The 27,830-nt window shown below is 42.6% G+C and overlaps 1 protein-coding gene across 3 annotated transcripts in view; it reads left to right on the top strand.

The window, feature by feature from the left end:
- SYNM (synemin) overlaps positions 1 to 26,944 on the top strand; it is a 67,706-nt gene extending 40,762 nt beyond the window's left edge. For all 3 annotated transcript variants that reach the window (XM_056571839.1, XM_056571836.1, XM_056571837.1), the window contains exons 2-4: positions 1,883 to 2,007; positions 16,154 to 16,227; positions 21,075 to 26,944. In XM_056571839.1, the coding sequence (XP_056427814.1) occupies positions 1,964 to 2,007; positions 16,154 to 16,227; positions 21,075 to 25,249 (4,293 nt within the window). In that variant the 5' untranslated portion in view covers positions 1,883 to 1,963 and the 3' untranslated portion in view covers positions 25,250 to 26,944. The remainder of the gene's footprint in view (positions 1 to 1,882; positions 2,008 to 16,153; positions 16,228 to 21,074) is intronic.
- The last annotated feature ends 886 nt before the right edge of the window (positions 26,945 to 27,830 follow it).

Here is a 27,830-nt window from a genome sequence, read left to right as displayed (position 1 = left end):
ACCAACTTTATTACAAACTTTGCTTTGTGAGAAAACCTATTTAATGGAGGAGGAGGAATGCTGGAGTTTCCCTTTAAGTAGATCTGGTTGTTCACAATTAGAAAAGTGGCTTCAGTAGTTTGTTGATGTTCAACAAGCAACAGTGTCTAAGGTGATTTCATCAAAGCTAACTGAGTGCTGAATAACACCAGCAAAGGGCAGCAGCGGGCTAAATGCATTCTCATGCGAAAACTCTGATATACATGGATCAGTTTAAAGTGCAGCGCTAAGCAGATGTGATACTGACATATAAACACTGCAGTATTCTGCAAGGCTGACAGTGAATGTCCAAAATCTTCTCTGCAATCCTCGTTACCAATATACAGTACCTTTTAAGGCATCTTCTTTGAGTTCAGCCACTAGCTAATATTTGTTATTACTTTTTTATTATATTTATAAGGGCTGAAAACTATTTTATGGAAATGAAAAAGTTTGTATGCGCTCTGCATGCACAATCCTGGTATGACAGCACGCTGAGCCCCATATTATGGAGAGTAAGCTACAGTAAACCAGCATGGCTATTATACGATGTACGGAGAGGTCTGCTTCTAGCTCTCTTCTTTGTGTATGCGGGTGCCATGGCTCTGGAAAACAGCTGACTGGCAGGGTGCCAGGTGCCGCTACCTCACCAATATGATATTGAGGATCTATCCTGAGGTTACAGCATGAATAATAAAGTCCCACAAAACAACTTTAAAAAGCAAGGAAAGCATTCAAAAAAAGAAAAATCATTATAAATGTTCTTTGTAGAAACAATGTTCATCACCACCCAGAATCCCTAGGGGGCTGAATCAGGACCATCTTTAATTATGATTTGACTGGAGTCGTTCACTTTCTTTTTATTCTCCATCCAGCATCGTGATGATTTCTTCCAGCCATGACTCCTCTCCACAGAACCTGCCAGATAAATATTTCTAGTATCTATAGCACCCCAAACAGTAATAATACTCCTACTTATGTCCCACACAATAGATTGGGTAGATAAATGTGTTGATGAAGAGTAGGTAGGGTCCCCCTCATTGGTTAGTAAGATCGCTCTAGTAGGTAGGATGTTCCTTTCACATAGTTTTCCCTATAACATAGGTGCTTCAAGTTGGTAGGTGTAACATGTAGGTAGGTCCCCTCTCTAGGTAGTAGCCCCTTGTAGGCCTTAGCCCCCAGTAGGTAACATCCCCTTTGCCCCCATAGGTAATTGCCCCCTGTAGGTAATAGCACTGTGGAGTGAATAGCCCACTGTGGATTACAGCTCCCTGTAGGTAGTAGCTGCCCTCCTATATGTATCAGCAGACGCTCTGTAGGTAATGTACCTCCTATAGTTAACAGCCCACCCTTTAGTTAGCAGTTCCACTGTAGGAAATAGCACCGCCGCAACATTCCCAGACCCTGTTAAATTCCTAACAAAAAAATAAAAAATATCCCTCTTCTAAATTTCTTCAATAATCTTCAGATAATCTTCAGATATCACTCAGCATACAGCCTTGATAGATGCTACTGTTGGGCACTCATTTAACCCATTCATCAGCTAAAGACTATATTGGCATCCGTTTACCAAATATAGCTATTCCACACTGTGATAAGTTGATTTTCTTTTTACTGGACTCCAATGGAGTGCCATTGTCTACTATGCTTTGTAATCTCTTTATTTGCTGTATGATGACATAATTCACCCTTTTGGCCTCTGTCTGGCAATTAAATGTTGGGGATAAGTTTATAGTGCTCCAGAAAAAGTGATGTGAACAGGCTCTAGAGGCTCCTCTTATTTAGAGTACGTATAGAGTTTGATAATGTAGAGTATTGCGGATATTACTTTTCTACATAACTTCTCTACAATTTGTTCCTGCAGATTATCATAAACGAGCTGGAGACAGAAAAACGGACTATCTCATTGAACATCACAGAGCGTCTGAAAGAATATCACGACCTCATGCAAGTGAAAACAGGACTCGGCCTGGAAGTAGCTGCCTATAGGTAATGTCCACTATAAAAACCATATAACTCAGCTGTCATTGTTATAACATTTTATATTACACTGTTTCTTCTGCTAACCAAACTTTCATTAAATAAATATATGCTTTTCATTTCTTTGGAAAAAGTTTTTTGGGACATATTGTTCATTGCATAGTTTGTCCACATACATTTAAAGGGTTATTCCAGGAATTTTTTTTATTTGACTATGCTATAGGGGCTGTAAAGTTAGTGTAGTTCATAATATAGTGTCTGTACCTGTGTGTGACAGTTTTCTCACAATTCTTCTGTGATTTTCACCCCAATATTTATTTTTAACAGCACACAAAATGACTGTTGTCTCAGATTTTTCCCAGGTTGCAATGCGGCCGAGACCTGACTCCCTAGTCAGCTGATGACAGGGAGCCTGTCTGCCTCAATGGTTGGAGCGAACGCTTGGTGGGAGAGGGATCAATCTACAACTAACGCAACAGCTGTACGCACCCTGATTGAAAACCACAGGTCTTTGGAATGGATGCAGCTCATTTATGTTTCAATGGGTGGGGTGGCTGATGTGTGGGAGGGAGGAGAATGGAATTATGGGATTTGTAGGCAAAGAAGAAAACTCAAACAGGAAATACCAGTTCACAAAAAGCTAGCCACAGTGTTATGGTAATCTCACAACATAGCCATTTAGCCCCAAGACAAGTGCAGATCCTTCCTAAGCATGTCCATTACTGTCTGCCAGGTACGTACTAAAATCACCTTATGGTGGATAACCCCTTTAATTTGAACTAAATCTGATAATTTATATAGCTTAAGGCTAGCTTCACACTTGTGTAATAGGGATGCATTTCTGCATCTATCTTTCAGGCACAAGTCCTGGACAAACCATAGGTCTGGTGAACCAAATTGACAGCTATCAGTTCGGGATATGAGACCAGTGGTCAGACTGTGTCTTGTAGCTGTAATACAAAAGCAAAGAGGTGTCCATATTATCTTAGTTTGGAACTATGAGTGGAAACTTAAATGGGATAAGCTACAGTACCAGTTATAGCTGCTACCAGTTGTATGGAGCTGTCCTTGTAAGAAAAACTGCATGGGGCTTTAAACTTAAATAGGAAAAGCTGAGATGTCTGTGGTGTCCCAGTACCGTATTTCATACGTTACCTTTGTAGAGGTCCCCATAGTCAGAGTCCCAAGGAACGTCGGGGTCCCTTTCCTATAGTTATCCCCTTGTCACCCCTCAGTTAGTCTATGACTGTATAGAAGTTCTTATAAATATAAGTATAAATGTGTATATATTTGATTGCCTACCTATTCAGCATAGTAGGACCTGCGGGTCACGTGATTAGGTTAGAACTCTATGGTTTTGCTACAGGACCTTTGGAGGTTCCCATGACGTGTTCACCCACAATGCAATGTAACGGTGAGTGACAGTTGTTATGGACCAATCCAAAATGGCCAGCCCCTGCCCATATAAAGGAAGCTGCGCCATCTTGATCGCTCTCTTGGGTTGCTGATTCTGGAAGAGGTAGGACCTCCGCAGCTTACAAGATGATTTACTAGGCCAAAGCCTTGCGGCCTCGGCCTCTAGCATAGCGGATATACTAAGCAATTCCCCGCTACTCACTGCAAGATCACTGGACCTAAACGCACCCTTGAATCCAGCGGATCTATGCTACAAAATCTCTAAGAAGCTAAATTGAGCTTATCTGATCCCAACCAACTGTCAATCGCTGCTCAGCTATATCTATAGAGACTCTGTTATCTGGGCTGTTACTATTGCTGCATGTACAGAAGTTCTTCAGTAAAAGTTCCAGCAAGTTTTCAGTTAACAGTGGTTGTGGACAATCCTTTATTTCTGCATCACCTATTGCTCTTGGGAAGGGTGGCAATAGGCCTATCATCAAGATTACAGTATTTAACCCTCACTCTGGCATCACGAGTGACAAGGGTTAACAGCGCCCTTTACTATTCTGAACAGCAACACCCTAACTACCCTACACCCCACAAGGCTTTATGCCCCAACGCTACCAGAAAAGCCTTTTTGGCATCGCACAAACAGGATTCGGGTGTGTGCCTACTGCTGTTGCCACTAGTGAAATTTTACTCCCCCCAGAAAGTAACGGACTTTATTCATGTGTCGCAGGCCGCATTACAGTGTACAGGAGCGGTGCGTGTGGTGCGAATTACAGAGGGACCACGTGAAAAGTAAGGGGGGAGACGAAGATTTATTTGCTGCAATGTGTAAACGATCCTCTGGTCAGCATGGGAGGAGTTAACCTGCTGCCAGAGAAGCGCGCAAAGAAGTAGTGCGCTGCACCATGACCCGCCCCTGGGCGTGGCTGACAAGTTGCTGTGTTGCTGCACTGATGACATCCTTCCTGCCAGCTGCCCTTTTGGGGAAGCCCAATATAAAAGACGTGGTGTCTTTTATATTGGGCTTCCCAAAATGGCAGCTGGCAGGAAGGATGTCATCGGTGCAGCCCCGACTTCCTGTTCCCCCAGAAACGAGTCCTGTGTTTCCAAGTTCCCTTTCGGCTGTGACACAGCAACTTGTCAGCACAGCGACCTCTTCAGTCTGCACAGGGAGCCAGAGAGTACAGACATAGCGGAGAGCAGCGTTCCACATGGTGAGAACAGCACAATGGCTCCGGAACAGCAGATTTGTGTCTGTGTACAGCGGCTTTGTGTCTGTGTACATAAAAAGTAAGTAAAGGTTGTACACAGAAAATTGTCTGCCAGATGCACGTGTACACTAAAAACAGTATACACTTGTATACATGTACATACAAATGTATAAAAATACTAAAAAGGTGTTTTAGTAGTTACTAAATAGGTGACTCTCCTGGCTTCTCTGAGAGTAGCATTCCAGTTGCCAATTGCTAGCACCTGTCTCAACAAAAATAACAGGGTAACCTACCCTTAAGATAGCAAGACTAACTAGCAAGCAGTACTTGCACACATAGTACTTAAATTACTCACTTAAATGTACTACCTCAGTCTTCTTCAGTACATACACAAAAACAAAAAATATATCTCACATTCAAGAAACACTTTTCCACATTTTCACATTCAAGAAACCCAATTCCTGCCACTATTAGGTACACTCATATTTATCTTCTCTTTATTACGTGTGTGAGATGCTCTACCTGGCCAGTAGATGCTCTTGCGAGCTAAAGATTAAACACGTATTTCTTTAGGTAACCTAGGTAGGTTATACTGTTGTGTTCTAGGGGTAAGTAGCGTGTAGCCGATAGACCCTAGTAGCTAACCTTATTGGTAGAGAGCCTCAGGCAAGCCAATATACCCTTCTGTGTACTAACAGGTGACTCATCGTGGCAAAAAGAAAAAATGTGGTGAGATTTCAAAAATGTCTGAACAGCTTGAAACTAAATGTATAGAGAGCTGTACTAATGTTTAGTTAGCCTCATAAATGTTATAGAGAGCTATGAAAATGTCTAAGGAGCTAGAAACTAAAGGTTAGATAGCTTCATCACTGTCTAGATAGCTTCAACATGTCTAGATAGCTTCAAAATGTCTAGATAGCTTCAATATTGTCTAGTCAAGGTGCTAGTCAGAGTAACAAGCAAGTACAAATGTGTTTAATGTTTACTTAGGTTTTGTCAGGATGTACATAAAGTATTAATAATCCTGTCCCAGTCCTAGTTCCTCTGCCTTAGGGGACAGGCATCGGGGTCGACTTGTTTTAAGTAAGGGGGTTTAGGGTGTCCCGGTACAGTATTTCATACGTTATCTTTGTAGAGGTCCCCATAGTCAGAGTCCCTAGGAACGTTGGGGTCCCTCTCCTATAGTTATCCCCTTGGCACCCCTCAGTTAGTCTATGACTGTATAGAAGTTCTTGTTATGGACCAATCCATCTTGATCGCTCTCTTGGGTTGCTGATTCTGGAAGAGGTAGGACCTCCTTAGCTTACAAGACGATTTACTAGGCCAAAGCCTTGCGGCCTCGGCCTCTAACATAGTGGATATGCTAAGCATCTATCATCAAGATTACAGTATTTAACCCTCACCCTGGCGTCACGAGTGTCAAGGGTTAACAGCGCCCTTTACTATTCTGAACAGCAACACCCTAACTACCCTACACTCCACAAGGCTTTATCCCCCAACGCTACCACATGTCAAATAGAGCCTCTCCAAAATGTATAGAGGTGCATCTGGTAAGCAATAAAAAGGCAGCAGCACTCACACAAGTGCCTTGTCCCATCAGCTGATCGGTGGGGGTACCAGAAGTTCTTATAGTGAAATAGGGGTGTACCGAAATAGCTAGGGAACTCAGCATTGGGCTGGGGTGTTGGGGGCCGACCAAAAGAATTGATCCTGGGGGCCTACCCTATACTTATAAGTAAATTGTACCCTATTTAGTACTTTAGGATGACGCAAAAACATCATATTGTAAACATACTGTGATTTGTGCAAAACCATTGTATTTTTGCCACAATGTTCTGCACATCACCGCAAAATGGGTAAGGTGTCTTGAAGCTATTCAGGGGACCACCAGTGAATCCAACTGTTCCCAGATGGGCCATTTTGAGCCTGATGAAACTTGTTTAAAATTGTATAGAATAAAAATTTTAACATTTTTTCCCAAGGTTCTACAGAATACACTTTATCTCCCCAAAGACCTCCACCATAACTTATTTGAGTAGGTGGGGGGCCATGTTACACATTTTGCATATGGGCCCCAAAGTTCTGTTACACATCTGGCATCGAGTTGATGTTTTTCTCCCAAAATTCCATTATATATAGTTGCCTCTACAATAAATATCTCAAACAACAAAAATATAATATGTATATGTCCTTGCAAGGAAAATGTATACCAAGATTCAATTTCAACCATCATTGCTATTTCGATGATCCTTAACCTGGACCATGATGCATAGTACTAAATATAAATAATGAAGTAGTTAGAGATGTGAGAGGCTCCAGGATCCTGCTATACTTTGTTTACAGCTGGTTATGCGTCTGTTTCTCTTCTTGTTTATTGGTATCAAGTTGCTCTTATCCATTCTCTGCTACTGTTTTTCATGGTCTTTATTAAGTAAGTTTATTTATATTCACTCAGTGGTGGAGTTGCATGAAACAAATGTAAATTGAATCTGCCGACTTCTAAAACCACCTGTCCTCCAGTTCATGTTACACTGCCAATGGCTCCCTTTCCCTCTGGGTGGGGCTGATATTTTGGCTATCATTTTTTATTCACACCTCACATACTGGAAAAACATTATCTCTAGTCAGAGAACAGTGAGTCAGTTTCCGAATCCCAGCAGGATGGTGCCAGATATGAGTCCTGCTTTTATTTTTGGTCTTCATTCTCAGGACTTAAAGCTTCAGATTAATTTGTAGCTCTTGTGGCCACATGGGTGTTGTCCTGCTGCTTATTTAGGGTTCTCTATGGCTGCGCAGACTACTGACAACAGCCGTAAGACCTCCCCCGCCATCTGCCCAATAACTTAGAAAACAGTCAGACTATGCTGGAACACCCTGCTCCATTACACAATGCTCTATATAATGTGGGGGAGAAAACATCATGAAAATGAATACCAATGCAGATATTAATATTTCTTTACTCTTTAATAACTATTCATTATCTTTGTTATGTAAATCATAGTGTGAACCCATTCTAACTTATAAGTACACCTCAGATACACCACAGTAACACATGAATAAATACATTGAAAAAGATTAACTTTCATAAATGCATTAGAATTCTAGAGTACTTTGCTTCAAGAAATTGGCTTATAAGAATTAGGTTATCAGTGTTAGACATTTTTCTATTGCAGCTGACACAAGGGACGTGGCCTTGGCAAAAAGGAATGTTTGCTTGGTAAAAAAAAAAAAGGGCATGGTTTAAAATGCAACACCATGGGGAGAGATTTTTCAAAACCAGTGCAAAGAGTTGACCAATTGCACTTAGCTTTCTTATATTTACTGTACAATTCATGTATACTTCTTTGTGCATATTTTATTTTAACCCCTTAAGGATACATGACGTACTGGAACGTCATGTGTCCGCTCCCGATCTTTAACGCGGGGCTACGGCGTAGCCCCGCATCATAGTGGGTCGGGCCCGGCCTCTAACAATGGCCGGGACCCGTGGCTAATAGCGCGTGGCATTGATCGCGGTGCCGCGTGCTATTAACCCTTTAGACGCGGCGTTCAAAGTTGAACGCTGCATCTAAAGTGAAAGTGAAAGTTTGCCGGTTAGCTCAGTGGGCTGTTCGGGATAGCCGCAGCGAAATCGCGGCATCCCGAACAGCTTACAGGACAGCAGGAGGGTCCCTACCTGCCTCCTCGCTGTCCGATCGCCGAATGACTGCTCAGCGCCTGATATCCAGGCCTGAGCAGTCAAGCGGCAGAATCATCGATCACTGGTTTCCTATGAGAAACCAGTGATCAATGTAAAAGATCAGTGTGTGCAGTGTTATAGGTCCCTATGGGAGCTATAACACTTCAAAAAGAAAGTAAAAAAAAGTGAATAAAGATCATTTAACCCCTTCCCTATTAAAAGTTTGAATCATATTGTCCGAATTATAAAAATATATCGTTAATTAAACCGCACAATCAATGGCGTACACGCCAAAAAATCAATAAGTCCTATCAATGCAAAAATGGTACCACTAAAAACTTCAGATCACGGCGCAAAAAATGAGCCCTCATACTGCCCCATACGCGCAAAAATAAAAAAGTTATAGGGGTCAGAAGATGACAATTTTAAACGTATTAATTTTCCTGCATGTAGTTATGATTTTTTCCAGAAGTACGACAAAATCAAATCTATATAAGTAGGGTATCATTTTAATCGTATGGACCTACAGAATAAAGATAAGGTGTAATTTTTACCAAAAAATTTACTACGTAGAAACGGAAGCCCCCAAAAGTTACAAAACAAAGTAGAATTGGTGGCGCAAAAAATAAGCCATCATATGGATTTTTAGGTGCAAAATTGAAAGAGTTATGATTTTTTAAAGGCAAGGAGGAAAAAACTAAAATGCAAAAACAGAAAAACCCTCGGTCCTTAAGGGGTTATTATCTGTATATTATATTGTTTTTATGTAAATTTATGCTCATGTCTGCAACTCAGAAACCTGAAGCCATGCCCGCTTATGTAGCTGTAACATCACGCCACAGGCTGCGAATGCAAAGATCTCCTGTCTGCCCTCTCTTCCTGTCTGGTCAGGGAGAGATCATATTGCTGTTTATAAGGTTTTAAGGTAGCAGGAAGCCTTTGTCAGATAAGACAGCAATGAGCCTATTTTGAGGGAAACTACTGTGACTGAGCTTCCTTCTGCCTTAAAATCTAATGAGCAGTAATATGAGCTCCCCTTCTTCTTATCAATGGTCTGGTCCTAAGCAAACAGGAGGGGAGAGCAGGGACAGAGCAGCTCTCTTTTTCAGAGAAGGTAACAAGATGTCACAGCTACAAGCCAATATGGCAAGCTCTTTGCAGTATGGCTAAAAACAATATATTAGTAAGCTGCTTTATTATACTTGTTGACACCATACACAGTTTGTTTCTTATGCTGGACAACCCCTTTAACCTTCCAAAATGTGTTTTGCCCTATCACGTTTTAATTATGTTATATATTTGTCAATAAAGTTATTGGTACTTAAGTATTATGTATATTAAGTATTATATATATTATTATATGTATTATATATATTAAGCTTCTGGCTGATCATTATCGAGCAGCCTCCTTTTTCCTCTTGTTCAAGTTTTAAAAAAAAGCATATAAACAAAGTGCAAGGCAGTTTTGGAAGCAAAACAAATATTTAGACTCAGAGTATAACAAGACACCTGGCACTGCTTTGGGATATGCAGGTAGGGACTGACGGCCTGTAGGGGGATAAATGCGCCTACAGCTGATTTGGCGGCGGTGCTCATGCTGGTACAGTTACTATTCTGCAAATAATCCAAAGTAAGGAAAGAAAGAGGCGGATCACTCACCAGTCCGTTGCTGTGCACTTTATTGGAAGACGAATACAGTGGCTACATACGGATAGATGTAAGCGGCAGGGCAGGAGGTGTTGTCCAATTGTCAATTCTGGGCCTGAAGAAACGCCCAGAGGGCATGAAACGGCGCCGTCGCTTCGGATGGGGCTCTGTAACACCTTCTGCCCTGCTGCTTACATCTATCCGTATGTAGCCACTGTATTCATTGTCACGATTCGGCTGGCAGGAGGTGGATCCACTGTGCCAGAGAGGGATTGGCGTGGACCGTGCTAGTGGACCGGTTCTAAGTTACTACTGGTTTTCACCAGAGCCCGCCGCAAAGCGGGATGGTCTTGCAGCGGCGGTAGTAACCAGGTCGTATCCACTAGCAACGGCTCAACCTCTCTGACTGCTGAAGATAGGCGCGGTACAAGGGAGTAGACAAGAGCAAGGTCGGACGTAGCAGAAGGTCGGGGCAGGCAGCAAGGATCGTAGTCAGGGGCAACGGCAGGAGGTCTGGAACACAGGCTAGGAACACACAAGGGAACGCTTTCACTGGCACGATGGCAACAAGATCCGGCGAGGGAGTGCAGGGGAAGTGAGGTATACATAGGGAGTGCACAGGTGAACACACTGATTAGACCCACTGCGCCAATCAGCGGCGCAGTGGCCCTTTAAATCGCAGAGACCCGGCGCGCGCGCGCCCTAGGGAGCGGGGACGCGCGCGCCGGGACAGGACCGACGGAGAGCGAGTCAGGTACGGGAGCCGGGGTGCGCATCGCGAGCGGGCGCCACCCGCATCGGGAATCGCATCCCGGCTGGGGGCGGTATCGCAGCGCACCCGGTCAGTAGATCTGACCGGGGCGCTGCAGTAGCGAGGATGTTGCGAGCGCTCCGGGGAGGAGCGGGGACCCGGAGCGCTCGGCGTAACAGTACCCCCCCCCTTGGGTCTCCCCCTCTTCTTGGAGCCTAGGAACCTGAGGAGCAGACTTTTGTCTAGGATGTTGTCCTCAGGTTCCCAGGATCTCTCTTCAGGTCCACAGCCCTCCCAATCAACCAAAAAGAACCTTTTTCCTCTGACCGTCTTGGAGGCCAGTATCTCCTTCACTGAGAAGACGTCAGAAGAACCGGAAACAGGAGTGGGAGAAACAAGCTTGGGAGAGAAACGGTTGATGATGAGTGGTTTAAGAAGAGAGACATGAAAGGCATTAGGAATACGAAGAGAAGGAGGAAGAAGAAGTTTGTAAGAGACAGGATTAATTTGGCACAAGACTTTGAAAGGACCAAGATAGCGAGGTCCCAGTTTGTAACTGGGGACACGAAAGCGGACATATTTAGCGGAGAGCCATACCTTGTCTCCGGGAGCAAAAATGGGGGGAGCTCTTCTTTTCTTATCGGCAAACTTTTTCATGCGAGATGAAGCCTGTAAAAGAGAATTTTGGGTCTCTTTCCATATGGTGGAAAGATCACGAGTCACTTCATCTACAGCGGGCAAACCAGAGGACAAGGGAATAGGGAGGGGGGGAAGAGGGTGACGGCCGTACACCACGAAAAATGGGGATTTAGCAGAAGATTCAGAGACTCTAAAGTTGTACGAGAATTCGGCCCAAGGTAGAAGATCTGCCCAGTCATCCTGGCGGGAGGAAACAAAATGCCGTAAATAGTCACCCAGGACCTGGTTAATTCTTTCTACTTGCCCATTGGATTGAGGATGATAAGCAGAAGAGAAGTTTAATTTAATCTTGAGTTGTTTACAGAGAGCCCTCCAGAATTTAGACACGAATTGGACACCTCTATCCGAGACAATCTGCGTGGGCAAACCGTGAAGACGAAAAATGTGTACAAAAAATTGTTTTGCCAACTGAGGCGCTGAAGGAAGACCAGGAAGAGGAATAAAATGTGCCATCTTGGAAAATCGATCAACGACCACCCAAACAACAGTGTTGCCACGGGATGGGGGTAGGTCTGTAATAAAGTCCATACCAATCAGAGACCAAGGCTGTTCGGGGACAGGCAGAGGGTGAAGGAGACCAGCAGGCTTCTGGCGAGGAGTCTTATCCCGGGCACAGACAGTACAGGCCCGCACAAAATCCACAACATCTGTTTCCAGAGTCGGCCACCAATAGAAACGAGAGATGAGTTGCAAGGACTTTTTGATGCCCGCATGGCCTGCGAGGTGGGAGGAGTGACCCCATTTGAGAATCCCGAGACGCTGGCGTGGCGAAACAAAGGTCTTCCCTGGAGGAGTTTGCCTGATGGAGGCTGGAGAAGAGGAGATCAGACAGTCAGGAGGAATGATGTGTTGCGGAGAGACCTCTACTTCTGAGGCATCCGAGGAACGAGAGAGAGCATCGGCCCTAATGTTCTTGTCGGCAGGGCGAAAATGAATTTCAAAGTTAAAACGGGCAAAGAACAACGACCACCTGGCCTGGCGAGGATTCAGCCGTTGGGCAGACTGGAGATAGGAGAGATTCTTGTGATCGGTGAAAATGATAACTGGAAATTTTGATCCCTCCAGCAGATGCCTCCATTCCTCAAGTGCCAATTTAATGGCCAGTAGTTCTCGATCCCCGATGGAGTAGTTCCTCTCCGCCGGAGAGAAGGTCCTAGAAAAAAAAACCACAAGTAACAGCATGCCCGGAAGAATTTTTTTGTAGAAGGACCGCTCCAGCTCCCACTGAGGAGGCATCAACCTCCAATAGGAAGGGTTTAGATGGGTCAGGTCTGGAGAGTACGGGAGCAGAAGAAAAGGCAGACTTGAGCCGTTTAAATGCGTCTTCCGCTTGAGGAGACCAGGACTTAGGATTGGCATTCTTCTTGGTTAAAGCCACGATAGGAGCCACAATAGTGGAAAAATGTGGAATAAATTGTCTGTAATAATTGGCGAACCCCAAAAAACGTTGGATAGCACGGAGTCCGGAGGGGCGTGGCCAATCTAAGACGGCAGAGAGTTTATCTGGGTCCATTTGTAGTCCCTGGCCAGAGACCAAGTATCCTAGGAAAGGAAGAGATTGACATTCAAACAGACATTTCTCCATTTTGGCATAAAGTTGATTGTCTCGAAGTCTCTGAAGAACCATGCGGACATGCTGGCGATGTTCTTCTAAGTTGGCAGAAAAAATCAGAATATCATCCAGATACACAACAACACAGGAATATAAGAGATCACGAAAAATTTCATTAACAAAGTCTTGGAAGACGGCAGGGGCGTTGCACAGGCCAAAGGGCATGACCAGATACTCAAAGTGTCCATCTCTGGTGTTAAATGCAGTTTTCCATTCGTCCCCCTCCCTGATGCGGATGAGATTATATGCACCTCTTAAGTCCAGTTTGGTAAAGATGTGGGCACCTTGAAGGCGATCAAAGAGTTCAGAGATAAGAGGCAGGGGGTAGCGGTTTTTTACCGTGATTTCATTAAGTCCGCGGTAATCAATGCAAGGACGTAGGGAGCCATCTTTTTTGGACACAAAGAAAAATCCAGCTCCAGCAGGAGAGGAGGATTTGCGGATAAACCCCTTTTTTAAATTTTCCTGGATGTATTCAGACATAGCAAGAGTCTCTGGGGCGGACAGAGGGTAAATTCTGCCCCGGGGTGGAGTAGTGCCCGGGAGGAGGTCAATAGGACAGTCAAAAGGCCTGTGAGGGGGTAAAGTCTCAGCTTGCTTTTTGCAAAATACGTCAGCATAGTCCATATAAGCCTTAGGGAGACCGGTTACAGGAGGAACCACAGGGTCACGGCAGGGAGTACTGGGAACCGGTTTAAGACAGTCCTTGAAACAAGAAGTACCCCAGCTCTTGATCTCTCCTGTGGACCAATCAAGGGTTGGGGAATGGCGTTGAAGCCACGGTAGTCCAAGGAGAATTTCGGAAGTGCAATTGGAGAGGACCAAAAACTAAATTTTTTCGTGATGAGGTCCGATGCACATTAGGAGGGGTTCCGTGCGGTAACGCACGGCACAGTCCAATCTTTCATTGTTAACACAATTGATGTAGAGGGGTCTGGCGAGACTGGTCACAGGGATGTTGAACCTGTTGATGAGAGAGGCCAAAATAAAATTTCCTGCAGATCCGGAATCCAAGAAGGCCTTAGTAGAGAAGGAGAAGGTAGAGGCAGATATCCGCACAGGCACAGTAAGGCGTGGAGAAGCAGAGTTGACATCAAGAACTGTGTCACCTTTGTGCGGAGTCAGCGTACGTCTTTCCAGGCGGGGAGGACGGATAGGACAATCCTTCAGGAAGTGTTCGGTACCGGCACAGTACAGGCAAAGATTCTCCATGCGGCGTCGTGTCCTCTCTTGAGGTGTCAAGCGAGACCGGTCAACTTGCATAACCTCCACGGCGGGAGGCACAGGAACGGATTGCAGAGGACCAGAGGAGAGAGGAGCCGGGGAGAAAAAACGCCTCGTGCGAACAAAGTCCATATCCTGGCGGAGTTCCTGACGCCTTTCGGAAAAACGCATGTCAATGCGAGTGGCAAGATGAATGAGTTCATGTAGGTTAGCAGGAATTTCTCGTGCGGCCAGAACATCTTTAATGTTGCTGGATAGGCCTTTTTTAAAGGTCGCGCAGAGGGCCTCATTATTCCAGGATAATTCGGAAGCAAGAGTACGGAATTGGATGGCGTACTCGCCAACGGAAGAATTACCCTGGACCAGGTTCAGCAGGGCAGTCTCAGCAGAAGAGGCTCGGGCAGGTTCCTCAAAGACACTTCGAATTTCCGAGAAGAAGGAGTGTACAGAGGCAGTGACGGGGTCATTGCGGTCCCAGAGCGGTGTGGCCCATGACAGAGCCTTCCCAGACAGAAGGCTGACTACGAAAGCCACCTTAGACCTTTCAGTAGGAAACTGGTCCGACATCATCTCCAAGTGCAGGGAACATTGTGAAAGAAAGCCACGGCAAAACTTAGAGTCCCCATCAAATTTATCCGGCAAAGAAAGTCGTAGGCCGGAAGCGGCCACTCGCTGCGGAGGAGGTGCAGGAGCTGGCGGAGGAGATGATTGCTGAAGCTGTGGTAGTAACTGCTGTAGCATCACGGTCAGTTGAGACAGCTGGTGGCCTTGTTGCGCTATCTGTTGCGACTGCTGGGCGACCACCGTGGTGAGGTCGGCGACAACTGGCAGTGGAACTTCAGCGGGATCCATGGCCGGATCTACTGTCACGATTCGGCTGGCAGGAGGTGGATCCACTGTGCCAGAGAGGGATTGGCGTGGACCGTGCTAGTGGACCGGTTCTAAGTTACTACTGGTTTTCACCAGAGCCCGCCGCAAAGCGGGATGGTCTTGCAGCGGCGGTAGTAACCAGGTCGTATCCACTAGCAACGGCTCAACCTCTCTGACTGCTGAAGATAGGCGCGGTACAAGGGAGTAGACAAGAGCAAGGTCGGACGTAGCAGAAGGTCGGGGCAGGCAGCAAGGATCGTAGTCAGGGGCAACGGCAGGAGGTCTGGAACACAGGCTAGGAACACACAAGGGAACGCTTTCACTGGCACGATGGCAACAAGATCCGGCGAGGGAGTGCAGGGGAAGTGAGGTATACATAGGGAGTGCACAGGTGAACACACTGATTAGACCCACTGCGCCAATCAGCGGCGCAGTGGCCCTTTAAATCGCAGAGACCCGGCGCGCGCGCGCCCTAGGGAGCGGGGACGCGCGCGCCGGGACAGGACCGACGGAGAGCGAGTCAGGTACGGGAGCCGGGGTGCGCATCGCGAGCGGGCGCCACCCGCATCGGGAATCGCATCCCGGCTGGGGGCGGTATCGCAGCGCACCCGGTCAGTAGATCTGACCGGGGCGCTGCAGTAGCGAGGATGTTGCGAGCGCTCCGGGGAGGAGCGGGGACCCGGAGCGCTCGGCGTAACATTCATCTTCCAATAAAGTGCACAGCAACGGACTGGTGAGTGATCCGCCTCTTTCTTTCCTTACTTTGGATTATTTGCAAATATTTAGACTGTTTAATCTAAGTTTACACTGTCTAGGAAATAAAATTTAGGCCAATATTTTTTAAAGTTACACAGACTGTTAAAATAACAGATCATACATGGAGGACACATACAATGGGAAGACTGAAACTTCTCTTTTCAAATCTATTCTATGCATCCAAACCACATTGAATGCATGTAACATAACTTTTCACTTTTTTATATACAGTATTGCACGATTGTTATTACTGTTTTACACCAATTCTAATAATTGATTCTGTTGTCATTTTACATCAGGGCTCTATTGGAAGCAGAAAGCAAAAAGGGCACAGTGATCGTGACAGAACATTTAGTGAGGGACAGGCCTGCAGGTAAGAATTATCACTGGTTATATAGAAATGCCTTTATGTATTGTTATTTTCAAAATAACTTCCTTATATGCAGTAGAAATATAGTAATACCATTCAGACTGTGCTGGAAATTCAACTTGCCATAGCATCCCTCCACTCCATCAGGAGACTATAGAAGATATATTCTGACTTTTATCTGCAGACTATCGATAACCAGAAGCAATTTAGAGGGAACATCCCATGAATGTTTGTCATTGTCTTGGCCTTCCATATTTTGTTATGTTAAAGGTATCTTCAAAGTTTAAAGGGGTGCTCCAGTGGAAAAAAAAAAATTCAAATCAACTTGTCACGATCACACCCTTTCGGTCCAGCCAAGACGCTAGAAAGAGTGTGATGGTGCAAGGGTTAAGGCCACCAGACCTCTGGGTATCAACTACAAGTCCCAGCAAGTCACCAAATTAACCCTTAGATAAACGTGTTTTACCAGAGCCTCCTTCTAAAGGTGAGCTCCTATATTTAGAGATCAAAGACCAGAGCTGATTAATTAAACATTTAATCTGATAAAAGGTATCACAGTGCTAAATATATAAAAATACAGAAACAAATGACATACAGTTACAAAAATATATAAAAGAGTTTAGCAAGGCAAGTTCAGAAAACAAAAGATGAAGTTCTTACAGCACGATGATATAGCAGTCCATGAGTGAGTGAGAGTGCTTTTCTTAGGATGGTCTTGTCAGCTTGGGGCACAGCCTTGAACAACCTGAGTCTAGCATTGTTTTTAAATATTATATATCTCCTTTTTTGGAAGGGAGACTTCATTCCCCCCTCCCCTCTGATCCCACCAAGGGGTCTTCTCTCTTCCTGGCCCCTTATCTGTTTGATTATATGATGGGACCCGAGTGCATGACTTCAAAAAAGCCTTTGACTTCAAAGGAGATGTAAACAAATAGCCAGACCCCCCAATAAAATGCAATACACAAAAACACAGTCTGAATGACCTCTCACCCATGGCTTGGATAATACATCACACAGTTATAATTATAATACACATATAGGATTTTAATAATCAGGCCTTGGGCCTGACACAACTGGTGTCAGAAATTTAAACAGATTTGTACTTCTATAAAAAAAAAAATCTTAATCCTTCCAGTACTTATCAGCTGCTGTATACTACAAAGGAAGTTGTTTAATTCTTTTCAGTCTGACTACAGTGCTCTCTGCTGACACCTCAGTTCATGTAAGGAACTGTCCAGAACATGAGAGATTTTCCATGAAGTTTTTCTCCTGCTCTGGACAGTTCCTGACACCTGTCAGCAGAGAGCACTGTTCAGACTGGAAAGAACTACACAACATCCTCTGGAAGTTGATAAGATATTTAAATATAACTAATTTACAAATCTATTTTCTGGCACCAGTTAATTAGAAAATTTTATTTTCCACCTTCAAATAAAAATTGCAGGGGTCAGGGGTGAAGGAAAAATTATACTCAACCCTAGCATCAGAAGAGACCAGCGGAGCCTTCGGGAAACCGAACATTGTACATGGAGTGCTGTAGTCTGCCACCTGACAATTTTTTTCTTAAGCCCTAAAAAAAAAAATCTTTGCACCACATTGCAACATTTTGGTCAGTGCATTTTACCAGTATTTATAAGGTAAAACTAGGAATGGATCCAAAACACGGACAAAATACAAATTTATCCACTATATTTTTTTCTGTGTAGGCTCCACTTTTGGTTTTGGCTTACAAATACTGAAATAAAATACATCCCTTGTTTTTTAAACTGTGTCCCAGTATATTTTTTATCATTTGTAATGGTGCCAACTGCTTCCCTGTTCATTTAAACAATAAAACCAAGCATACTTAACTAACCAGCTTGTGATTGGATGAGCGGGAAGCAGGACATCATTGGAAACTGGCAGAATAGGAGCGTAGCAGGCATTGGAAAATCTGAGTGAGCAGTGGGGGGAGCAGGGGAGGTAAGTATGCTGATGTAACTGTTTTAATACATGAAGAGGCAGTTAGTTAAATGTTATATATTTGCCCGAAAAAAAAACTTTATTATGGAGGTCAGAACAAACATGGCACATATATTTTTGGTCCATATTTTGAGACTGAAAAAAGTGTTAAAGGTTTTGTTTCAAAAATAAATAAATAAATCAGATACATTTTGGGCTCCAGCAAAAGCTACAACCCCCCACAATTTTCTTTAAATAGAGACATTGGGGTTTATTTACTAACGTGATCCCGATTCTTTTTCTCGGGTTTTGTGCCCAAATTGTGTCGCACGTTCCATGCAACACAATTTGCGACCCAAAAAAAAAAACCTAAACCCACCATTTTACAAGAAAAAATGAAAGGGGGCGTGGTCACAGGGGGGAATGGGAGTGGTTCCGGCAAAAGGGGCATGTCCCTGACAGTTTTGAAAAATTGCAACATATTACTAAGTATTCCCACAGAAAATGTGGTGGATTTGAGCTGAGAAAAACTCGACAGATCAGAACAGTTGTAAAAAAAAAAAAAAAAAAGCAAAATGTAGGGAAAAGTGCAAAATGTAGGGAAAACTTTGTAAATACCTTGGGAAAATACCTGTCGGAAATCAAAACCTACAAAGAAAACTACACTCCCCTCTTAATTTAAAATAAACCATTATTTGTAAAAGTTTTGTAAAATTAAAAATAGGTTTTAGTGCTATAAAACGTTGGTCTTTTTAAAAACAAACATATTTACCATCACATACTATTTGGTAAAGGTAAAGAGTTAAGGGCAAACTACCAAAACAGCTCCAGAATATCATTCCCCTTTTACCAAACTGTAGAATGCATAAGAGGTGTTATTCTGACATCCTCCTAAACCAGCTTTGTCAATGAGACTGTCAGATTCTGAAACATTAATGGGAATAATAATAATACTGTCTGAATACTCTTTTTTAATATAATTTCATTCAAATTCTGTATTATTTTGCAACTGGGAAAGTACAAGTAAATAAAATAGCATTGTGGAATAAAAAAAAAAAAAAAACAGCTTAAAGCCAGAGGCTAAACCCAGTGGGAGAAATGATGCAATATGTACATGTACATGGTGATAATTTTGTCCAGGATTGAGCTCCATGTGTTTGCAAGTGGATTATAAAGCTGCATGAACCAGTGACCCAGCCAGTATCTGAGCTTTACATGTTTATTTTATGTGTCTAGCTTCTGTATTTGGCTCACAAATCCCTCTGTTCTGCTGCTCACTCATTCAGTGTCCAAGGCAAAAACTGAGCCCACCTTCACTCAACATGCATTCACTTCCTTCCTAAGTCTACAGCAAACAAAGAAGTATATGAACGGCACCACTATATACAATGTAGCTGACACCAAAAGCAAATGGGAAAAAGGATACATAAGCAGGCATACAAGCAAAACTCGTCAAGCGGCGGTGCTAGGATGTAAATTATGGCAGCAGTCAGAAGTATGCAATAATGGAGAAAAAAGGCATTCCTGCACTCACCGCAATGTTACGAGACAGCAGGCTCCTCTCACAGGTCCCAGAGCCTCTGAGCGCCCCACGCTGAGTATGTCTGCCAGTCTGACGGAGGACCTGTAAGAGGAGCCAGCTGTCTCGTACCATTGCGGTGAGTGCAGGAATGCCTTTTTTCTCCATTATTGCATCCTTCCTAAGTGTGCTGTGCTGGGTTTCTTCATCCAATCACTGCAGGGTGCTCTGTAACCTCTTCCTCTCTGTTTTATGACAAGAGCCTAATAGACAGGACAGGAGTAAGCACAAAAGAGCTAGTCCTGTCCTTACTTCCTGGACTTTGTCCCAGCCTGTACTTTAGCTGGGACAAAGATGATGGTGCAGCCTGACATAAGTTCTGGATGGTATAGGGACCCCTAGTGGTCTTTTTTATAAGCCATGATTTCTATAAAAAGAAAATAAAAAAACTATGAAGAATGTTAGAAAGATTAATGTTTTGCCGCGATGTACAACATATCATAAAAAGTTGATTCTGACAGTACCCATTAAAGAAGATTAAGTTGGTAGCTGTAAGATATGACTGGTGCCTAATCCATAGAATTAGTTTTAAATACTCCAGAGTCTGAAGGATGTGTACTTGATAGTATTCCAACCAATGCTTGGCATAGTACATGGTGATATCAGGCATTACAGAAATATGATGAACAGTAGCATAATATGACTGTGCTTAAAACTATTGACATCTCCTGTATAACTAATTTACTGCTTAGTGCTTTATGCTGGACTCAATGCACCTGTAAACAATTGTTATCAGTAATATTGCTGAACACATTATGAAGTAGTGTCCACATACCTTTGGCCTTATAGTATAAGGCTAGGTTTCCACTTGGTTTTTTTTCTGGCAGTTTTTAAAAAACTGCCACTGCAGTTTTTGAGCCAAAGCCAGAAGTGTATTCAAAAGGAATAGGACATATAAAGGAAGGGCTTAGACTTCTCCTCCCTTAGGCTAGGATTCCACTTGGTTTATTTTCTGGCAGTTTTTGGAAAACTGCCACTGCAGTTTTTGAGCCAAAGTCAGAAGTGGGTCAATAAGGGAGGAGAAGTGTAAGTCGTTCCTTTATATTTCCCATTCCTTTTGAATACACTTCTGGCTTTGGCCCAAAAACTGCAGTGGCAGTTTTCCAAAAACTGCCAGAAAAAAAACCAAGTGGAATCCTAGCCTATATGTTGTATACACTATTTTGACACTATATATATTGACACAAGAATATAAATATCATTTTAAATACATTGTGCATTAAACAATATTTTGAAAACATGATTAGATTTTTAAACATATTATACTAAAATAGACTTTTAAATTATATCTAATTTTCTGTATAACATACATGTGGTATATTTTATCTAGGTTACGTAAAATCTTCCGTTGAAGAATCAACAAAACGCTATCACAGAGGAGCTGAATACCCAATGACAAGATGCAAAGAACAGATAAGGAGAAATATGGACACCACAAATGTAGATAGGTTCATAACTCGCACAATACCACAACAACAAATCAGACCAAAATATTCAAATCTGGATACCACAAATAGTTCTTATGTATCCCATATATATGAGAATACAAGCCAAAACAAAAGTGAAAGATGGAACACAGGTACGCCTATAAGATATGAGATATCCAGTAAGACTGAATTCCCACAGACTATGTATCGCCCAATTATTTCAACATTTCCATCAACCAAGCCCACACTCATAACTGAAACAAGGAAAGAAGAAAAAGTGAAAGATCTAAAACCAGTTGCCCGCCCAAGAGCTCATTCTAAAGAGGCCAAAAAGCTAGATGTACATGTTAGCAGAGAAGATAAAAAAGTGGATTGCATCTCACAAAGGAGTTCAGAAACAAAAGTAACCAAAGAAAATAAAGCATCTCCAAAGCATGTAGAAAAAATACAACAAGCCTTGGAACCTAATCTTCAGTATATATCTAAAGAGAATGTGATCAGTGATGCAACTATAACAGAATCAGTTCAGAAAGATATTATCCGAGAACTGGTACCTCAAGAGCTTCCTGTCAAAAAAGAAAGGAAGAAAAGAGAACAAGCTAAAAAAAGAAAAGAGGAGTTAGAAAAAGTTGGAGATGGTGACACGAATGTAGCAGCAGGATCAATGGTTGATGTCCAGGAAACCACTCATGTGCAAAAAGTTGTACTTGGAGAAAAAGAATCAGGATCAGAGAACCAGCAAATTGTATGGGAAATACCAATACAACTGGAAGCAAGAAAAATTGAAAATAGCACACAAAAAAGTTATATGGAGGATAACGCAAAAAGAAATGTAAGTCCTATGTATGTGGATGACAAAAGAATGTTTCTAGAAAATATGGATAACCTTACAGCACATCGGAGTGGCATAACTGAGGAATCTGACATAAGAACAAAATCAGTAACTCTAGTTGATGATATTCTAAGACATTTAGGCCACGCTTCTGTTTCAGATGATAATAAGCCTAACATAGTCTCTATTGAGAAGAAACAACAGGAAAGTGGAGATACAACAACTATTTTTGGAGATAAAATTGTCTTGGATATACCAATACAGTATGAAGAAGGGAAAAGAGAAGTTAGGTCAGAAACAAAGAATCTAGAACATACAGAACAAAGCAGGCTTTTATGGGACTCTCAACAAACTAATGTGGTGAGTAAAGATGCTGCTGTTCTAAAGGATAAAGAGGCAATGAAAGCAAATGAATACTACGAAGACAATGCAAAGTACACCATGGATTCTAATGTGGACGATAGTTCATTAGAGCATAGTGAGAAGAAAGCTATTGTTACAGATATTCTAAGGCAATTAGGTCAACCCACTGCTCTGGATGATTCCAATGTAACCTACATGGAAAAAGAGGAGCAATGTGACGATGGCTTTGTAAAAACTCACATCTTTGTAGAGTCTAAAACAAAGGAAGAAATTGATTTGTTTGACGAACCTGACTTAACTGATATATGGAACACAACAGCCACTAAGTCACCAGCAAAAACTGTGCCAGGATCAACTGGAAGCTTGCCTGGTGAAGTAGAAAGCAGGACAACAAAGAAAACAATACTGAAAGATGTGACTGGAAAGCAGGCAGAAGAATGGATAGGAAATGTAATCCACTCTGGGTTAAAGACAGGGACAGGAAAGTCAATTAATGTCGAGATAGTTGAAGAATCTTATGGAACCTTCGAATTTGAAAAGGGGGAAATTCCAACTCCATTTCATGTAGAAGAAGCAGAAGATAGTTGCAATGTAGAAGAATCAGTCATTTCTGAACAACATTCCTCAATTAGCACCGAAAAGTGGCAAGATGAAAGTCAGCTCAGAGAAGGTCCATCTCAAGTTGAAGAAGTAACAGAAGGTGGGCATGCTGATGAAGAGATAGATTACTTTGTTCATGTTCCTGATGATAACCCCTACCTAGATGAGGAGGAAGAGGAGACCTTACGAGGACAGATCCACACGGAAGAAGAATCTACTGTTAAGTATTCTTGGCAAGATGAATTTCTACAAGGATCCCAAGGTCGTAAGAGTTTGAGTGAGCTTCTAAAAAATGCCACGGCCAGTGAGCAAAGCTCATATGGTGAAGATAAGTCTGATAAAGCACAACAAAGATGGAGCAGTGAAGAGAAAACAGAACAGCCACACACTGAAAGTATTGTAATTGAGAAAAAAATTGAAGTGCCACAAGAAATGAAGTCATCAATTATGGATCTTTTGTCAAAAGATGTTAAAGATCCACAGGAAAAATTGAAAGGGGCATTACACTGCCTACAAGGAAAACTTCCACAAGATCTTATGGAAGAACTGTCAGCACTAGCTGGAGAAGAACAAACACAAAGCAGCAGTTTGGCAGTGGATATCAAAAAAGTTGGACAACCTGAAGAAAGTGGTGCAGTTACAATTGTGGCAGAAATAAATGTATCACAAACGGTAGACGCTGATGATGTAGATATGTTAGAGCTAGGTAAGGATGTTCAGAGTGAAATGATAACTATACGTAAATCAAATATCAAGTCATCTGATGATGTAACATCATTTGCAAAAGAATCTGATAAATACCAAGAATTGTATGACTCCATGGGAACAAATAATAGTGAGGAGTATTACACTGAGGAGATCAGCATCAAAGGGCCAACTACCACAAGTATCCATTTCAGTCCCACAAGAGAATTTTCGTTTGGTCAAATTTCCACCGATGTAAGTAAATTCATAAAAAACATTGAACTTAGCACCAATGAGCAAGTCACACAAGAGAAAACGGGATCACAACATGGCTCAGTTGGTGAACTATCTCCAACAGAAATAAACAGGTCTGAACATCACTTCACAATCGGACCCAGGGAAATGCTCTCTAAAAAGCAGATAATCTTTGAGGGGCCTGTCTCAGAAACACTGAAACTGGACATAGTAAAAAGTACAGAAGACACTTCAGATCAGAACAGGTCTATTAGACATATTAAAATAAGCCCAACAGAAAATTTTCCGGCAGAACAGATTATATTTCATGGACCCATTTTCAAAACAGTCAGCATTGGGCAAAATGTCACAGGAGGGTTATCAGCTAAAGATGACACTGCTGAGAGTGTAGGCCAATCATTGGTTTACAATGAAAACCAGGGAGATCAAGAGATTTATTCTGGTGAAAAAAGTAAAGACATTTTATTAGAAGGATCTATTCCAAAACCTAATGATCTTAATATCACTTTAGATACCACCGATGACAGTGCTCCTATTGAATTCAACTTTGCTACTCAGAAAGTGCATGCAGCAAAACAAATTAGGTACCAGGGTTATGTTTCCGAACCAGAGTCAATTAGCAGTTTAAAACAGTCAAAAGATCAGCCCAGCATCAATACATCTGTCCACCATATTAAATTAAGTCCTACCAGAGAGCAAATCGTTTTTGAAGGCTCCCTCTCACCCAGTTTTCAAATTAGAGGAGAAGATGGTTTTCAAATGGATGATAAAAATAGATATATGAGACATATACAACTGAGTTCTCCTGATAGTCATACATCAGAAAGTACCACCTTTGAAGGACCAACTAGGGAATCCTATGAATCATCAGAGTATATTGTTTCATCTCCATCTGGGGATTCCACTGAGAGCGAGAGGTCAATTAAACACATTAAACTGGGTCCAACAGAAAAGTCATTTACATTTCAAATGGATATAACCAAAATAGCCACAAAGCATACAGGAGAAGAAGGAGGTCAAGAAAGCAGCACGGGGATTATGTCTAGTAGGTCTGAAGAACAACAAGAACTTAGTCAATCATATAGTGAATTAAAGGAGGATTCAGAAGTGGCAGAAAGCGGATATGGTGAGGAAGAAATTGCTGGCATCTCTCAACCCCCTTATAATATCACATCCCACCAGGTTATCGGTGATATGTCAGAAGTCGAGAAAACTGTGCAGCTGCAAAGAATTGTCCACCATGGTCACACTGTTTCTGATGATAAGAAAGTAGCCATTGTTTACCTTGATGATGAAGAAGATGAAGAAGAGCCTGATCAAGATTATTTACGGCGTTCATTCTGAAATCACTCTATGCAAGGATGATGAATGCTAAGGACTCAATATAATATATGTCTGGTGATATGCACATTGCCAAACCCACTGACAAGAGTATTTAGGGCCCTTTTACCTAAGGCAGTTTTAATGTATTGACTTCTGACCTATATCTAATGCTCTAGTCATTCTATAGCTAGATCAGTTCCAAGCTTTGCAACCATTCAAGGTGCCTGAAAATTGTTTTAATGTAGGGATATGTACTGTTGGAAAGGGTAAGGAATATGCTAATTTGCCAACTAATGCACAGATTTACAGGAAGAATAACAGAGGAAGGGCTCACTATTAAGTTCTAAGGAATGAATGTAAGAGTGAGGTAGGGTACACTATAAAGGGTAAGAATGGGGAGTGAGGATGTGATGCTTTATAAAGGATAGAGCTTATCGATTGTAAGCTCTTGCAGGCAGGTCCCTCTCTTCCTCCATATCAGTTATTTACGCTGTTTCACATTTATTGTACTTACATTTGTGTTTATATGTGTTCTAGGGCGCTGTAAAAATAAATAATAGTTATGAAAATGATAATCCTTTTAGTGCACAACATCCTCACCCCCAAGCTTTTATAGTGCACAACTGCAACCGCCACATCCAGATTTCCTTAAAGAGTACCTGTCACCAAATAAAACTTTTAATATAGTGTTCCTTGTGTACTTTCCCATTCTCTTACTTTTAAAATTATCAACATAAATATGTTTAAAATGTAATATAAAAAACGGCCACTAGGTGGCTATGTTCTGTTCCCTGCCACAATTAATGCTGTCAATTTGGTCTCCTCCCGGAATGGTAGGAGTCCAGACACAGGAAGTGCTTCTGGCTGCACTGAGCTTGATTGACAGCTGCATAGAAAGTGAAAGCTCCACAGATTCTCACAGAAAGTTGCACAGATTGAAACCTGGAGGAGAGCCTCACTTATTGCAACACAGACTGAAACATGCACAGAGCTTGATGTCTTCTATTCACCACAGCACCACAACCGTGTGAGGGCTGAAGTGGTCCCCAAGCAGGCTTCAGTGATGTCATGCCTGCTGGGAAACGCCCACTTTCTCCTGCTGTGAGCAAAAATAAAGGTATGATACACAGTTTTTTGAAGCTCTGAAATTTTTATAATGGGGTGGGAGGGGTGTTAGGAGTAGTTAGGGAACATAGCCTGAGTTACTTTAGAACAATTTATTTGGTGACAGTTACCTAATTGTTTGAGATCTGAGAAATTTGAGTACCAAGGTACCAGTGTACCAGCAAGAAACATAGAAAGCGTCGGCAGATAAGAACCATTTGGCCCATCCTGTCTGCCCAATATTCTGAATACTATGATTAGTTCTTGTCCCTATTTTATATGAAGGATAGCCTTATGCTTATCCCATGCATGCTTAAAATCCTTCACTGTGTTTGCAGCTAACACTTCTGGAGGAAGGCTTTTTCATGCATCCACTACTCTATCAGTAAAGTAATACTTCCTGAAATTATAGCATAAACCTTTGCCACTCTATTTAAAGGACATCTGCAGCAAAAGACAACTTATCCCCTATCTACAGCATAAGGGATAAGTGTCTGATCGCAGGGGGATCGCAATCTCCCAAACGGGGCCCCCGCATCTCCCTCTATGTGAGCGGCTAATGCGCGTAGCGTCGACCTCTCTGAGGTCGACGGTACGCCCCCTCCACGACCCTTCCCATACAGTTCTATGGGAGAGGTGGGGAGGCACGAATTCTGCCTCCCCACCTCTCCCATAGAGATACATGAAGGTGGTGTGTCGTCCGCGGTGTCATGCTGCGGCCGACACACCTCCTGCACGGGAGAGCTGCAGCAGAGCCGTGGCCCCGTGCAGGAGATAGCGGGGGGGGGGGGGGGGAGGGGGATGTCGCAGCAGTAGCATGTGAATAAAAATGTATATGCTGCTGGGACCTATATATAAAAAAAGGGTAAAAAGCCCCATAATTCCCTACCCTCGGTCCCCCCACTCCCACAGCTCCTGTTATTCTTCTTCTGATACTAATGCGTCTGTCTTCTTCCTATCTCAGAGACGAGGGCTCAGTGCAGCACCAGTGAGTGGCTGAGTAGGCAGATCCTGCACTGGGCACTTGTCTTGGAAGTAGAAAGCAGACAGAAGCATTGGGGAGACAAGAAGGAGAAAAAAATGAGTTGCAGGGGACCAGCAGGGTACCGAGGGTAGGTAAGTATATATATTTATGTTTTTTATTTTTTACGGGTCCCAGCAACATTTAAATTTATATCCAAACACTAGAATATCCCTTTAAGAACTGATGAGGCTATAGCACTAGGTGATGGACATCAGTTTTTCTTTATGTTTTTTTTCCCGCTGACAACAATCCCATAGCTTAGCTTAGAAAAAGGGCTAACAGCTTATAATGAAGACACTTTGCTTAAAAGTAAGTAATGCTTTTTATTTTATACTTCCCTGAATGGAAAACATTTTTTTTTTGGCTTTAACTTTTAGTTTGGGTCACATATTTATGTTATATTTCTTGCTTAGATGGGTGAGCTTTTCATATCACACAATGTTCAAAAAGCTTGTTTTCATAAAAATTCTCAAA

This window comes from Hyla sarda, chromosome 4 (assembly GCF_029499605.1).
Source record: "Hyla sarda isolate aHylSar1 chromosome 4, aHylSar1.hap1, whole genome shotgun sequence".
Lineage (NCBI taxonomy): Eukaryota > Metazoa > Chordata > Amphibia > Anura > Hylidae > Hyla > Hyla sarda.
This window is presented reverse-complemented; position numbering and strand designations above follow the sequence as displayed.